Raw genomic sequence first — 16,746 nt, 5'->3', positions numbered from 1 at the left:
CTTAATCCTGGGTCTATGACCCTTACTCCGGATTAAGTGTCCTTTAATCCGGAATTTTAGAATTCTAGCTCTTCCCCTTTGTCTACCCTTAATTCGGGGTCAATGGCCTTTAATTCGGGTTAAATGATGGCCATTTAGTACACATAAGTACCTCAATCCTGTACTCCAGTAGTAATTCTAATTTCTATTTTTAAGTATTCAATCTCTTTACGCTGAACTTAATGCAAATAGTACCAAATTTAGTACTTTTCATACACATAAGTACGAATTTCTAAAATGGAGCATCTACATCCTCCTAACTTTCCATCAGTGAACCACATCCAAAATTTCAGAATTCTAGCTCTTCTCCTTTGTCTACCCTTAATTCGGGGACAAGGACCCTTAATCCGCATAAAGTGGGCTTTAATCCGGATTAAGTATCCCTTAATCCAGATTAAAGACCACTTAATCCAGATTAAGGACCACTTAATCCGGATTAAGGGCCACTTAATCCGGATTAAGGTTTAATCCGGTTTAAGGGTCCTTGACCCTGGATTAAGGCTCAATCCGGATTAAGGGACATTTAATAGTAATCCTAATTCCTTTTTTAAGTATTCAATCTCAATCTAAAATGGAGCATCTACATCCTTCTAACTTTCCATCAGTGAAACACATCCAAAAGTTCAGAATTCTAGCTCTTCCCCTTTGTCTACCCTTAATTCGGGGTCAATGACCTTTAATTCGGGTTAAATGACGGTCTTTGATCCGGGGTCAATGACCCTAAATGTGGAGTAAGCTTTTAAGTGTCCTTTAATCCGGAATTTTAGAATTCTAGCTCTTCCCCTTTGTCTACCTTAAATTCGGGGTCAATGACCTTTAATTCGGGTTAAATGATGGCCTTTAATCCGGGGTCAATGACCCAAAATTTGGAGTAAGCCTTAATACGGGATTAAATGACCCTTAACCCGGATTAAGCCTTAATCCAGGGTCAAGGACCCATAATCCGGGTTAAGCCTTAATTCGGGGACAAGGACCCTTAATCCGGATAAAGTGGGCTTTAATCCGGATTAAGTATCCCTTAATCCAGATTAAGGACCACTTAATCCAGATTAAGGACCACTTAATCCAGATTAAGGACCACTTAATCCAGATTAAGGACCACTTAATCCAGATTAAGGACCACTTAATCCGGATTAGGGGCGACCCTGGATTAAGGCTTAATCCGGATTAAGGGACATTTAATAGTAATCCTAATTCCTATTTTTAAGTATTCAATCTCAATCTAAAATGGAGCATCTACATCCTTCTAACATTCCATCAGTGAAACACATCCAAAAGTTCTTCCCCGGTATAGATCATATTAAAATAAATCGCCCATGTGCTGCATTTCGAGTTTGCTCGAATGTGAAACATTTTCCCAAATTTGGTGTGCTCCATTCCGAATTCCCAAAAAAATATTGGGAATATAATTGGAGCACATATAGCCTTGTGGATTGAAACGAAATGAGATCGTACGTGTTTTTCTGAGCACGTACAAGTAAAAAAGAACGCTGAAGTAATGTTTAACGTGTTTACAATATTTGTTTAAAAAGTAAAGTATTTATATTATTTTTATAGTAAAATTAAAGAAAATAAAAAAGGGCTCATTTTATCAAAAACAGCGCGTAACATTTTTGAGATCAATCTGGAAACTCAACCACCATATGATCAAAATAAAAATAGAATCTATAAAAAATCTACTTTTAAGATTTCCAATAATCCTTTTAATAAAGTTTCTTGCAGATGTGTGCCATTTATTATATCGATGTTGTCAAGATACATGCTCCACTTGTTTATAGGGCGTCATCAAAAATGTTCCTAAAGCGTAACCACTGTCTCCTAGAAGCCAACTATTTTGCATACAATTTCCTCTTTTGTTAATGCTGCCTAGCTGCACTCATATGCCAAATAAAAGCGTCATGGCTGGATCCTGGTCTGCAGCTGTCTACAGCTTGCACACACTTTGTCTTCCGGAACTTTCATTACTCTCCATAATATTTTACACATTGTTGTGCGATCAACACTTATATTTAAATCATTTGCCACTACCCTCTGAAACCCACCAACAGCCAGGAATCTTTGCTGCTAACTGCAGGCTTTCGGGAATGGTGCCATTGTGTATGAAAGGACCAACTTCTCTCAAAATATCCATAAATGCTTATTTTAATAGGTTCCAGTATCATTAGACTTTTTCTGGTAGAAACCAGGGCAATTAATAAGCCAGCAGGCATATTTTTTTCTTAAATTTGTTGTTAAACAAATTGCAAATTCCAATGAAACATATGTTTTTTTATTGAACACATTTCGTAACATATTGAACACAGCTATGCTTTCGAGCCGCACTTTCGCTCGAAATTGAGCACACCCTTTTGCACAACATGGGAATTTAAAAAAGTATGGGAATTCAAAAACTCTCGGAACATGTCACATGGGCGAATGTATAGAGTAACTTCGGGTAATGTGGACCACCATTTTCTTTTTTTGATATTGTGGTAAACGTAACAACGGTAAAAATAAAAACAAATTGTTTTCACAGCATGGTAGATTTGTTGGCTAATTATATTCCAGGTCAAAAATTATATATATTTGTCCATAAAAATGTTATTGCATTATATTTCAAAAAAATCTAAACTGCAAATAAAAATAACTTGGCGGGTAATGTGGACCAGTATGTGTGGGTAATGAGGATCAGTAAGTTAAAGGTAGGTTGTGGATTAATTGTGATAAATTTCAATTTATTGCACTCTTGGGTAACAATGAATGCAAAATCGTTCGACTATTGTGCTAAAAAATTTTCAAATCACACTTTTACAATCAGAGCTACATTTTCACCTACTACATTTTCAACATTGCAATTATTTATTAAAAACCAAGTTTGATGTTGTTTTCACTAAGTAGGAAAACATTTATCAAGGCGGCATTGACATATTTCAAGCATTTTCTTAGATATGGGGGGTGGTCCACATTTGACGCATGGTCCACATTACCAGAAGTTACTTTAGCTTTGCCACAAATCTGTCATGGTTAGGCTGTAATATTTAATGTCATTCTCCATTTCCCTCCTGAACACAATGAACCAAGGGTCCCGAAGTGAAAAAGTTGCTAAAGGATTGATGGCTGAACATAGTAGAATTTAATCTAACTAAATCTTAGTGTAATACAAATCTCCTGGGTACACAATTTGCGGTGTAGATCCGTGTTTTGACATACCCCTATAGTATTCCGAACGATTTTATGTATTTTGAATTCGCACTTTTTTGTGGAGGGACCGGGCGATTCTAATACCATTTTTGTTCATTGTTAATTGACAGTTCTTCAACATTAAAGTCTTTAAATTATTTAAGCTCTTATAGTACGTTTACACTTAACCGGATTTTATTAACCCAGTGGGTTTCAATTGTCAACTCCTTTGCATATATGTCAAATAAATCCTCGTAAAGTAGGTTAACCCTGTAAAAAGTTATAATGTATAAGCAAGAATTAGTAAATTCTTGCAGTTTTAAAACAGACCAAAAGTTTGATAGAAATAACAAAATCACAATTTAAGTTATGTTAAATATTTTAATCATTGTTTAAAGTTTAATTCTTTTCATAATTTCCTCTATGGAATTGTTCTAAAAATAAGAAACACATTACTATTTCGTTGGTACCAAACCGCAAAACATTTATCGCCCTAATAGCTAATACCCCAATATTAACGATAAGAATGTTGGGATTTTTTTTGGTGGGTGTTACAAAAAATTTCTAGCATGCTAGAAAAACAATATAAGTAAACATGACAACAATGACTGAGAGAGCGTGAGAGTTTGTTATCAAATAATCCACCAATTAATGAGCTTTTGTGAGTACACATTTTGGATACGTTAAGGCGGCACGGCATGCAACTTCATTCATTCAAGTGTTTTTGCTTTGATCGTTTCGTTCAGTATCAACGTTAACGTAGCTGCAAGTGGACGTGTTTTGTTCTGTTTGGACGCGAAGTTTAAGATCGCTATTAACTTTATTTTTGAAGGTTAGTTTGTTTGTTTATAATTTTTTTGTGTGTGCATGATTGTGTTTGGTTGTGTGAGTGTGCGTGAATGTATCATCAACAATAGTACCCAGCATACATTTTTGAGTTTTTTTTTATTGTGTGTTCTATATATATTCAAAATTAATGTGCTTGGAAGTAGAAAACATATTATAATTAAAAATAATAAATCGAATTAGTGCAAGTGACGTCACTTATGTTTCTTTAAATTATACAATTGTGATAAACTAAAGAAAATATGCTTAATATTTAAATAAAATTATAAATTTTGTTGGTTTGAAATCTACAAATTTTTACTATTCATTTTCATAATATAAACGAAAAATTTTTATCGAAGAAAATTATTGTACATTCTTGCAGGATATGGACATATTGGTTGTAACGATGGTGTCATTATAAAAACCCTCGTTATAACCGATTTGACTGTCGTTAGAAGCGAGTTCAACTCTGTCGGCGATGTTTGCCGACAGAGGTCATGTCATAGGCTGATGGTATATCAGGTTATTACATACAGTCACAGTCAAAAGTACCCACTTGGTTTTTTTATAATAAAATTTTCAGAAGTGCGTGTTAATCAATGAATTAAATTTTATTCTTTTTTATATGTGAACCTCAATATCCAAACCCAAAATTAATGCAATAAAATAACAATGTTAATGTGAATTCAATATAAAGAAGTGAAAAAGCGTTATGTTCGGCCGGCCGAACTTTGGATACCCTCCACCATAGATACTTGAAATGAAAATATAGGGGCCATACCAAAAAGTAAACCTATACTGATAATTCTACAAAGCGGTTTATTTAAACCATTATGTACACCAAATACAAATTTCAGCAATTTTTAATGAAAACCCCAAAGCATGGACTGATACTAATAACGCATTGTAGAATATACAATCCTCATACTACTGTAATTTAGATAACAAAGTTAGATTACATAGTGTACGAATTAGAGAATTATCGGGGACCGGCATATGTCAATTTCGAATCCAATATTTTTGTTTCGTGCCTTAATTCTTTCCTTCAAGACGTATATGGGGGAGAAGCCTAAATACTGGCCGATATATTTCATTATCGTCAGGTTCGAGTCTTTTTATCACGATTTCCTTAGAAAGCGGAATGATTACAACCGATGGCTAAATCGTCTTATAATTCCATAATTTGTAGGGTAAAACTGACTAAGTAACTAAAACTGACTGAGTAACGTCTATCCGCTATACTATGGTAGAATACGGGACAACCCCTACACACGGAACTAATCAGCTATCTTTTTTAATATAAGAAGGGATTTATATGGGAACTACCCTAAAAGGGGGCGAATATTAATAATTTTAGGTAAGAAGATTTGTTACCATATGCGACTACAAAATAGCAAATTTCAGCGAATTCGGTTGAAAGACGCGTTCAAGAACCCCAAAATACCGAAAATTGTGGGTGGCCTTATATGGGGGCTACCCGAAAAAATTGACCTATATTTATAATTTTTAGTGGATAAATTTGGTACCCAATAAGAAACCCTTGTACCAAAGTTCAGCGAATTCGGTTTAAAAACGCACCTAAAACCCCCAAAATACCATAATTTGTAGGGTAAAACTGACTATTTCGAGTAACGACTATTCGCTATACTATGGTAGAATACGCCTATATGGGGACAACCCCTACACACGGGACTAATCAGCTATCTATTTTAATATAAGAGGGGGGTTATATGGGAACTACCCCAAAAAGGGGCGAACATTAATAAATTTGGTAGAAAGATTTGTTACCATATGCGACTACAAAATACCAAATTTCAGCGAATTCGGTTGAAAAGCGAAAATACCGAAAATTTTAGGTGCCCTTATATGGGGGTTACCCAAAAAAATTGATCTATATTTATAATTTTTATTAGAGAAATTTGGTACCCAATAAGAACCTCTTGTACCTCTTGTATCAGCAAATTCTGTTGAAAAACGCGCTCAAGAACCCCAAAAATACCGTAAATTGGGGGGACCGTTATATGGGGGCTACCAGAAAAATAACCCAATGCACGAAATTTCAGCGAATTCGGTTGAAAAGCGCGCTTAAGAACTTCAAAATATCGAAAATTGGACAGTAACCTTGTCCTGCCTGCAGACAAAAGACGACTCTAAGCAAAATTTTGGCGATCTATCTCAATTCCTCAGAAGATTGCGTGATTGCAAGAGACGAATGGAAGAACATGGCTAGATTGTCATAGAATAGAATATAGGTTCGGAAATGAATATTTCGTTGAGATACTGTGCTGAAGGGTATAAAAATAATGACTATTAAACAAAAGCAACCTCACAGTGAAACGTATCCAAGATAACATTTTCAAGCTTTCAATATTGCCGGCATAGATTTTATCAAGTTTTCCGTGAAAGATGTTTGATTTTTTTCCAGAAGAAAATCGAAAGTCGAATTTGACTTTTTGATTTCCTTAAATATCTAAAGTCGACTTAGACTTTTCAATACAAAAAGTCGATTTAATAGATTAGACGAAAATCGATTTACCTATCCCTATGTAAGTCACATTGCCCAATAGGCCGATGAGCCGTTTAACCAATGGTGATGCTCGTGGCATAATGTTAAGTAGTTCATTGCAACTTCGATCATATAGCTCATTTTGAAAGGTAACTAAAAATACGATTTTCGCCCTAAAAATGAATAAAACTCATATCTCAGTAAGATGGATCCCTATTAAATAATTTCATAAAATATTGTTTTCCCCCTCAATTATGGTTGCACTTTCTAGCTCATTAAGAAGATCAGTATTTTTAGTTCAGCTCTCATGAACGAATCAGTTCGTTCTTTTAGTTCATAGTTCGCAGATACAGATTTACACTGAACGATATATAAATTGAACGAATTGATAGTTTGGACAGCCGATAAATACCACATAAACTTTAAAGACCGATTTTGATTGAACTAGTTCGCTTGCCAAGGAGGCCAGCTGAAAATGTGCACCTTCGGTTGGCCACCAGAACTCAAGCGCCGGCCATGGTGATGTTGTGGGCCGCCATAACAGCCGATGGTCGCTCTCCGCTCGTATTATTCACTTGTTTTTTTAACGGAATCATTCGTTCACGAACTATACATATTTACCCTCTATGAACCCGGTATGTTAATTTATTTTTGAAAAATACGAGATTATTTCTGTGTCTCCACTTTTCATATCCATACCAAATAGTTTGCTTGGTTGTAAATTGTTGTTAACAACACAAACAAATGAATGCATTCTATTTGTTTGTCTCTTTCTCGTCCCCTCTCATCAGAAAACACCAAAACAAGAAGATCAACTATATGTGAGAGAGCGTAACAGATGAGTTCATGCGATGAACACTGGAACGAACATTGAATTGTAAAATATTTGGAGTGAGGTCTCTTCAAAGTTGTTTTTCCTTAATGAGTGTGTATGATTGTGTTGTTTGCGGTGACGCAAAGAAAAATTCGGCATACGTTATCCACTCAAACAAAAACCAAAACAACAACAAAAAGTGGGTGCAGCTCTTCAAATGAACATCGAAAATGAATACAACAAACAAGTTTTGGTTTTCTATTTCAAACATGTTCTCTTTGCGCATTATTGTTGTTTTTTTGTATTTTCTTTTCAAAAAGAAAATATTCTGAGATGTGCATGTCAATGTTCTCAAAGTGGGACAGTGGTATGTGCTCACGTCATTTTCAAAACAACTTGTGGGAGAAGTTGTTGCATTTTTGTTGTTGTTCAGTTTTAGCTGTGAACGATTATTAGATTGCTAATTTTTTTTTTGCTTAAGTGTTAATTAATTTAATACGCATTGCTAAAAATTACTGGCAGACATTCTTTAGCAGAATAAAGGCATTCGGGGTATTTTTTTTTTCATTTTGTTTAGTGTTAATAATTTTTGTTAAACTAGACGACAATTGACGTAATGCAAACGTAGCGTAATAAAGTAGTGTCATTACCATGATATTTATTGTAAAGATAATAAACATTTCATTTTTTATTATTGAACGTATGTAGATAATAAAATAAGAATAATTTAAAAAGTGTGAGCAATCGTTTGTGAGGCATACAAATAGTAGTATGATCTAATATTTCATAAATGCAAAAAATTTTAAAGATTTCAAAATATTAAGAAGCTTGACACGGCAAGGGAAATATTGAAGGTGAGGATCGAATAATTTGTGACTAACTACAGAATTAATTTCAGGTTTCTGTTAACCCAGCCAAAACTAATCAAATCCACTTTAATAGAAAATCGAGCCAACTGGATTTATCCTGCAATTCCTCGATACTACAGGTCACCAAAATCAAATATTAAGGTTTCTAAATTACGTCAAATAATTCTCCAATCATACAGACTAAGAAAAGTTGAGAGAACAAGCCAATTTCTAAGAAAACTAAGTTGCCCTAGCTTTAAGGCAGCCAAAACTAATATAATCCTCTTTAGCCCAGATAGCACCAGAGATTTTTCTTCATAATCTTAAACATAAAATTATTTTATTAATAAATGATATTTTTAATAAAACTTAGTTTCAGCAAGAAACTAGGAGAGTATAGAACATGATACACCAATAACAGAAATTGTAGAAAAAATATAGGTTATTTTCTAAAAGCGAATTTGTCATTCATTTGTTGTTCTTTTAAAAAGAAGTCAACTGGATTTACCCTGCAACAACATCTCAATACCACAGGTCTCCAAAATCTCATACTACAGACCTAGAGAAAGTTTACAGAAGAGGGCATTTTGAGGCACATTAGATGGCTGTCGATTTTAAATAGACACTAGACATGCACCATTAATATATAAGGCGTGTGTCAGATCTAAAGTGGAATCGGGTTTTTTATGAAACTCTCGAGGTTTGATTGAACAGCAACCACTCAATATATATTAACTAAAACCGATAGGTCCCGGCTTCAAATCCCAGCAAAAGAGGAAACATTATTTCAAAGTGGTTTTCGAATATTTGTAAAAAGAAGCTAACATCCCTCTCCAGATGAAAAGACTTCCGACATTGGATTGTATAAATATGAATGTCAGGATATAGCACCACACCAAGGGCAATTTCAATTTCTATTTACAGTCGGTCAATCATCTTAGATGGAATACAAAAATGATTGATGAAACGAACACAAGGCAAAATGAACAAGAACATGATCTTATGATAATTTTACATACAGAATATCATGTGCATTGCTAAATGGAATGTACGATCTCTAAGTGAAATATCGAAACTAGCAAATGATATCGTATAAGACGTAGTCTTGGGATCCTGATCGAGGTCTTGGAATCGAGCAGTGGGAAAGGAAATGGGACGAAAGCAGAGTTGGAATTATAATGTCGAAAAACGCTAAGAATTCGTTGGAGACATGGAAATAGAGTTGTACAGTTCACGAACGAACTAGTTCAAATGAACGATTCACTTAAAAGATCCATTGAACTAGGTCACACAAAGTCGTTCTTTTCAGTTCATTTAAAGAACGAACGAATATTCCAGTTCGTTCATTTCAGTTAATTTAAAGAAAGAGCTTGAATATTCGTTCCTTTTAGTTCGAATGTGAGCGTTTTACTGTCTAGTTCGATTTGGTCTAAATGGAAGCGGCACCGATCGAGTTTTATTTTGCATATGATATAGCATCGTTTTCATTTAGTAAACAATAATTAAAAATATGTTGCCTATCAGTATGTTGACAAACCAAGAAGAATGTAAATTGTATCAGTACTTTTTTTGTGCAAGTCTGCATAGTTGGGCAGACTTGCACACCAGCGTGGATGGTGAGAAATTTTGCCCATCATTGATTAAAAGCAAATATTTTAACTCTGAAACTTTTCTTTAAAAATCCACACATTATAGGTCCACAAACTCTTCAGAAACTGTTCTTTAAATATCCTCGCCATATAGGTCCATAAAAGTTCATAACAAAACAAAATTGTAAAATTGTTTATATATACACATCATCATCTTGCACGACCGAAGTAAAACGACAGCTGAATAAAAGAGCTCCATTGCGAACGATTGAACTACTGAACTAGAAGACCGATCAGCTTACTGAATTAGATAGAACAATTCTACATGGAAACTATTATATGACTGTGTGATAATACCTAAATTCAAAAAAAGTCTATGTGCAATACAGGGAAAAATAAAATGGCGTCGAAAGCGGAGTTGCGATCATAATGACGAAGAATGCTAAGAACTCGTTTAGGGCATGGAAACTAATATCTGACTGTGTGATAATAGCTCGATTCCAGAGCAAAGTAAACTTGCGTCACCATATTAGGGATACGTAGAAAAGGGCAAAAGTCGACTTTAGACTTTTTGATTTTTACCTCTGACTGAAAAGTCGTCTTTTCGATCATTCGTTTTTGTCGAACCTGTTCAAAATCGATTTTCGACTTTTACTGACTGATGCAAAATCGACAAACAAATTTGATTTCTTTTATGAATTGTTCTTAACCGATAAAAAAAGTTCTGGAATGTGAATTTTTTGGGTAATTTATGGCTTGTGATGATAAACAGAGTATTTATGAAAAAATCGAAAGTCGATTTTGAAAAGTCGACTTTGCGACTTCCTCAAAGATCAAAAGTTCGAATTTTTGACTTTTCAATGCAAAAAGTCGACTAATCGATTAAGCGAAAGCCGATTTATTTATCCCTATACAGTAGTACAATTAACATCCACGCATAATGAAATTTGGAGAGCGGATAACGCAATTCTCCTGGGTAACATAAACGCTAAAACAGGGAGCGACAACACTAATGCCAATTCGATGTGGAGTTTAAAACAATACTGGTGCAGTTCGTCTTCGGATGGCTCACAATAAAGTCGCATTTAAAGGGTTAATCACGCCTTCGGGCTTATAAAAATTACAAAATGACGCAGTGTTAAGTGTTTGCTTAGCTTGCCACGAGTTTTATCGAACTAAACTAAAAAAATATAAGAAAATCTCGTTCATATGGTGTATGGTCCTATACCTTATATTCTAATAGAAAGTGGACTAGCTGGAGGAGGACGTGCCTCCAGTTTTTAAAGAGTTAAATAAACAATACTGGTGAGCTACTCAAAAAAATATTCCAGCTGGTTAATGATGGCTTCATCGTCCCGTACAAGGAGATTCATAAATACACATGCTCCATAAACAGAGAGAAATCTGGATATCAGACGACGCCATTTCTAAAGGAAGGGAATTTATGATGCATCACAGTCATGGAAGACTAAAGAAAGAAATTCCCTTCGAAGACCTAATCCTCTTCCGAGTAAGTAGAGGGAAGATCAGTCTTATTTTTCTGACCATCAATTAGCTGTTCGCGCCTGCTCCTCTGGTTCATCCTGGCTAGTTTTCGCCTTTAAGCATAGCAGAGTCTCGTCTCTATAGCGCTTCCTGGCAACCTTTGCATAAGATCGCGGCTCATTTATAATTGTTGCTACCATTTCCGTTTTGGTTCAGACAATCATTTTGGGAATCTGGGTCTCATGGAAGAGTCCGAGCAGCACTAATATTAATGATATTAGAGCCAGTTTCGCCGCCTTCAATCGATGGGGTTTCGTGACAGTTTCCTATTCTTCAGGTTGGCTCTGTCTTCGCTTTATATCATTAGACGGAAAGCTTTTCTTCTGATCATCAATTTGCTTTTCGTACTTGTTCCTCCGGTTCATCCTGGCCAGCTTTAAATTTTGTGCCCCCAGATGCATATTTCTTGTTCACTACTCATCAATCATCATATCAGCCTCTTCTCTCTTCCGGCATTTTAATACGGGTTAAGACTCGGAATTTGGGTTAGAGTCCCCCACCTGCATTGGAAGGTTGGGTGGAGATTTCTCTTCTTTTTCTTAACCTATTTAGCGCTACCGTCCTTTTAAAAGAATACCAAAAATTACATAAACATTATGACAAATATTTTTGAGGCCTCTATTACGGCGTGAATTTTTAAGAAATATTTTTGGGCATATATATAAGTTATAGACTTTAAAAAAATAGTGCATTTTAAAAAAATATTTTTGGATATTCATATAAAGCGTGGATTTTTTAACCTATTTGTGGACATCCTTATAAAGCGAGGATTTTTAAAAAAATATTTTTGGACACCTATATGGATCTCTTTTTACAAATTATTTGTTGGGGCTCTCTTTGGGGATCGAAACCCCGCCATAGCGCCGCCTTAATACAGAATATAATAATAATAGATATTATGGGAATTTAGTGTGTTTCTAAAATATCTTAACATTCGGATGTATTTAATTACAAATTTCAAGCACGTCCTCAACTTCCTAAAAATTGTAATTCGATGTTTGAAATTTCAAAGCATAACAACTAATGACGCACTACTCTTGCCCATTTACGTCGGGTAATTACTTAACTACATTTGTGTACTGTTTTGTCAATAGACTCCAATGTGTCTTCTACAGTGGGTCTATCGAAAATATATTAAAAAAATAACAAATATTTCAACGATACTGTCATACATCGCAGTCGTGACATTAATGCTCGCATTTTTGTTGGACCTGACAAAAATAGCAACACTTTCGAAAGCTGTTTCTATGGCCAAATTTAGTCATACATAAAAAACTAATATTTTTGTGTTCGAAGTCGAAGTGCGGTGCGGTTTCTGCAACCGCTGATTACAATAACACAATTGCATAGCTCCATATCGATGGCAAAAATTCAAGAAATGCAAACACCTACACCCAAACAAAAAAACTTTGTTTGGTGATGATAAGATATCGAAAATTGTGAGTTCATATATATTTCAAAGCGAAGAAAGTTCAGTCACTATTAAAGAAAATATTTAAAGTATGACGACATTTCCTATGTTGAGATCAGCCAATCAACGTTCTGTTTTACAAAACTGATAACAATACTTGAGCTAAAGTACACACAGTAATTAGTCATAAAATAATTTGAAAATCGCTCCACTTTAAAGATAAATATTTGAATTTGTGGAAAAAAATAACTGAAAACTTGCCAATCACATTTTGCATGACCTTGGAGACTTATGATCGTCTGGTCTAATTTTGGACATAAAATGCCAACTGTAGTGAAACCAGATAATGGAATTGAACATTTTCAATAAGTATTATAAAAAATCCATTTTAAAATCCACGTTACGGCTACCTTGAAAAAAAAATCCGATAAAAAATCTACCCCTATGGCTACCTCGAAAAAATATCCGTTAAAAAATCTACGCCTACGGCTACCTCGAAAAAATATCCGTTAAAAAATCTACGCCTACGGCTATCACGAAAAAATATCCGTTAAAAAATCTACACTTAAGGCTACCTCAAAAAAGTATCCGTAAAAAAATCTACACTTAAGGCTACCTCAAAAAATTATCCGTAAAAAAATCTACACTTAAGGCTACCTCAAAAAAGTATCCGTAAAAAAATCTACGCCTAAGGAAATCTCGAAAAAAACTCAGTTAAAACATCTACAAAATATTCCTTTAAAAAATCCACGCCTAAAGCAGCTTCCTCTAAAAAATATTCCTTTAAAAAATCCACGCCTAAAGCAGCTTATTCTAAAAAATATTCCTTTAAAAAATCCACGCCTAAAGCAGCTTCCTCTAAAAAATATTCCTTTAAAAAATCCACGCCTAAAGCAGCTTCCTCTAAAAAATATTCCTTTAAAAAATCCACGCCTAAAGCAGCTTCCTCTAAAAAATATTCCTTTAAAAAATCCACGCCTAAAGCAGCTTCCTCTAAAAAATATTCCTTTAAAAAATCCAAGCCTAAAGCAGCTTCCTCTAAAAAATATTCCTTTAAAAAATCCACGCCTAAAGCAGCTTCCTCTAAAAAATATTCCTTTAAAAAATCCACGCCTAAAGCAGCTTCCTCTAAAAAATATTCCTTTAAAAAATCCACGCCTAAAGCAGCTTCCTCTAAAAAATATTCCTTTAAAAAATCCACGCCTAAAGCAGCTTCCTCTAAAAAATATTCCTTTAAAAAATCCACGCCTAAAGCAGCTTCCTCTAAAAAATATTCCTTTAAAAAATCCACGCCTAAAGCAGCTTCCTCTAAAAAATATTCCTTTAAAAAATCCACGCCTAAAGCAGCTTCCTCTAAAAAATATTCCTTTAAAAAATCCACGCCTAAAGCAGCTTCCTCTAAAAAATATTCCTTTAAAAAATCCACGCCTAAAGCAGCTTCCTCTAAAAAATATTCCTTTAAAAAATCCACGCCTAAAGCAGCTTCCTCTAAAAAATATTCCTTTAAAAAATCCACGCCTAAATCAACATCCTCTAAAAAATATTCCTTTAAAAATCCACGCACTTCAAAAAATTATTCATTTAAAAATCCACGCACTTCAAAAAATTATTCATTTAAAAAATCCACGCCTAAATCAACATCCTCTAAAAAATATTCCTTTAAAAATCCACGCACTTCAAAAAATTATTCATTTAAAAAATCCACGCCTAAATCAACATCCTCTAAAAAATATTCCTTTAAAAATCCACGCACTTCAAAAAATTATTCATTTAAAAAATCCACGCCTAAGGGGGGCATTTCAAAAAATTATTCATTTAAAAAATCCACGTCTAAGGGGAGCACTTCAAAAAATTATTATTCCTCAAAAAATATTCATTTAAAAATCCACGTCTAAGGGGAGCACTTCAAAAAAGTATTATTCCTCAAAAAATATTCATTTAAAAATTCACGCCTAAGGGTATTTGAAAATTTTTTCATTCAAAAAATCCACGCCTAAGAGTACTTGAATAAATATTGATTTAAAAAATCCACGCCTTAAAAAAATATTGATTTAAAAAATGCACGCCTTCAAAAAATATTGATTTAAAAAATGCACGCCTTCAAAAAATATTGATTTAAAAATTCCACGCCTTCAAAAAATATTGATTTAAAAAATCCACGCCTTCAAAAAATATTGATTTAAAAAATACACGCCTTCAAAAAATGTTGATTTAAAAAATCCACGCCTAAGGGTACTTGAAAAAATATTCCTTCAAAAAATCCACGCCTAAGGGTACTTGAAAAAATATTCCTTCAAAAAATCCACGCCTAAGGGTACTTGAAAAAATATTCCTTCAAAAAATCCACGCCTAAGGGTACTTGAAAAAATATTCCTTCAAAAAATCCACGCCTAAGGGTACTTGAAAAAATATTCCTTCAAAAAATCCACGCCTAAGGGTACTTGAAAAAATATTCCTTCAAAAAATCCACGCCTAAGGGTACTTGAAAAAATATTCCTTCAAAAAATCCACGCCTAAGGGTACTTGAAAAAATATTCCTTCAAAAAATCCACGCCTAAGGGTACTTGAAAAAATATTCCTTCAAAAAATCCACGCCTAAGGGTACTTGAAAAAATATTCCTTCAAAAAATCCACGCCTAAGGGTACTTGAAAAAATATTCCTTCAAAAAATCCACGCCTAAGGGTACTTGAAGAAATATTCCTTCAAAAAATCCACGCCTAAGGGTACTTGAAAAAATATTCCTTCAAAAAATCCACGCCTAAGGGTACTTGAAAAAATATTCCTTCAAAAAATCCACGCCTAAGGGTACTTGAAAAAATATTCCTTCAAAAAATCCACGCCTAAGGGTACTTGAAAAAATATTCCTTTAAAAATCCACGCCTAAGGGTACTTGAAAAAATATTCCTTCAAAAAATCCACGCCAAGGGTACTTGAAAAAATATTCATTTAAAAAATCCACACCAAGGGTACTTGAAAAAATATTCCTTTAAAAAATCCACGCCAAAAGGTACTTGAAAAAAGTATTCCTTTAAAAAATCCAACGCCTAGGGGTACTTCAAAAAATATTCGTTAAAAACCATCCATGTCTACGGTTTTGAGTGTCCTATAAAAATATTTTTAAATATTTACCTAAAAATATTCAAATCAGCTATATCATAAATTATTTTACTCTGTTTATGTTCATGTTTGCCATGTGTGAATGTGCAATATTTTTTCGAATTAACAAAATTTTGATTAAAAATTCACTTGCTTACTTTTCTTATCACTATTGTCTTGTTTTTATTTTCAATTTCAGAATTTTGTTTTATTTTTTGTCAAGCTTGTTTTATAACTAAATAAACGCAAAAAATATGGGCAATCCAATCTGGTTTATCTTTTGGTTCTTGGTCTTCTGGTTCATTTCATTCTTTGTGGCATTCTTCTGTGCTGCCTTCTACATTATTCTGTTGATCTTTACGACATGTTTCCCCGGTTTGACGGTAAGTAAATTTTGTTGTGTGGATACCCAAAGTAAACAGAGAAGGAGAATATCTCTCTACCACGCTCTCTAAGAAATTATATCTTGTATTTTCTATCGCATGCTATAAATTTTATTATACCTTTTTTCTATCACCCTCTTGCAGTCAATTACCGACATTCTATTGCAATGCCTACAATTCCCCCACTACTGTGCCAAGGCCATGATGGAGTGCAGACAACCCTTCTAAATTATTCGCCATTGTAGAATCTTCTTGACTTAATGTTGCAGTTGATTAAAATTTCTATTTAAATGTAAATTGCATTTTGTTTATTTTTTTTATAAATTAATATTATTTATTTACATAACATTAAAGTACAATTAATTATAAATAATTTTAACACAAATAAAATTTTTTATTTTTTAGAAGAAGCTTTAGGCGTGGATTTTTTAAATGAATATTTTTTAGAGGAAGCTTTTTTTGGCGTGGATATTTTGAAGAAAGCTTTAGGCGTGGATTTTTTTAAAGGAAGCTTTAGGCGTGGATTT

At 33.9% G+C, this 16,746-nt stretch overlaps 1 protein-coding gene across 1 annotated transcript; it reads left to right on the top strand.

Annotated features, from left to right (window-relative positions):
• The first annotated feature begins 16,048 nt into the window (after positions 1–16,048).
• Positions 16,049–16,473, top strand: LOC133335060 (uncharacterized). The gene is made up of 2 exons (XM_061543363.1): positions 16,049–16,219; positions 16,364–16,473. The coding sequence occupies exons 1-2, from the start codon at positions 16,091–16,093 to the stop codon at positions 16,445–16,447; spliced, it is 213 nt and encodes a 70-aa protein (XP_061399347.1). The 5' UTR covers positions 16,049–16,090; the 3' UTR covers positions 16,448–16,473.
• Positions 16,474–16,746: the final 273 nt, after the last annotated feature.

Source organism: Musca vetustissima, unplaced genomic scaffold, assembly GCF_032173495.1.
Source record: "Musca vetustissima isolate MV318-11 ecotype Yass unplaced genomic scaffold, APGP_CSIRO_Mvet_v1 utg4833, whole genome shotgun sequence".
NCBI classification, from domain to species: domain Eukaryota; kingdom Metazoa; phylum Arthropoda; class Insecta; order Diptera; family Muscidae; genus Musca; species Musca vetustissima.
The sequence above is the reverse complement of the archived record's forward strand: the minus strand, read 5'-3'. Positions and strand labels throughout refer to the sequence as shown.

Bases quoted from the DNA above. Each gene is read 5' to 3' on its own strand.
- LOC133335060 (XM_061543363.1), top strand. From the start codon at position 16,091: ATGGGCAATCCAATCTGGTTTATCTTTTGGTTCTTGGTCTTCTGGTTC. The intron at 16,220-16,363 runs GTAAGTAAATTT...ACCCTCTTGCAG, and splicing joins CATGTTTCCCCGGTTTGACG to TCAATTACCGACATTCTATT.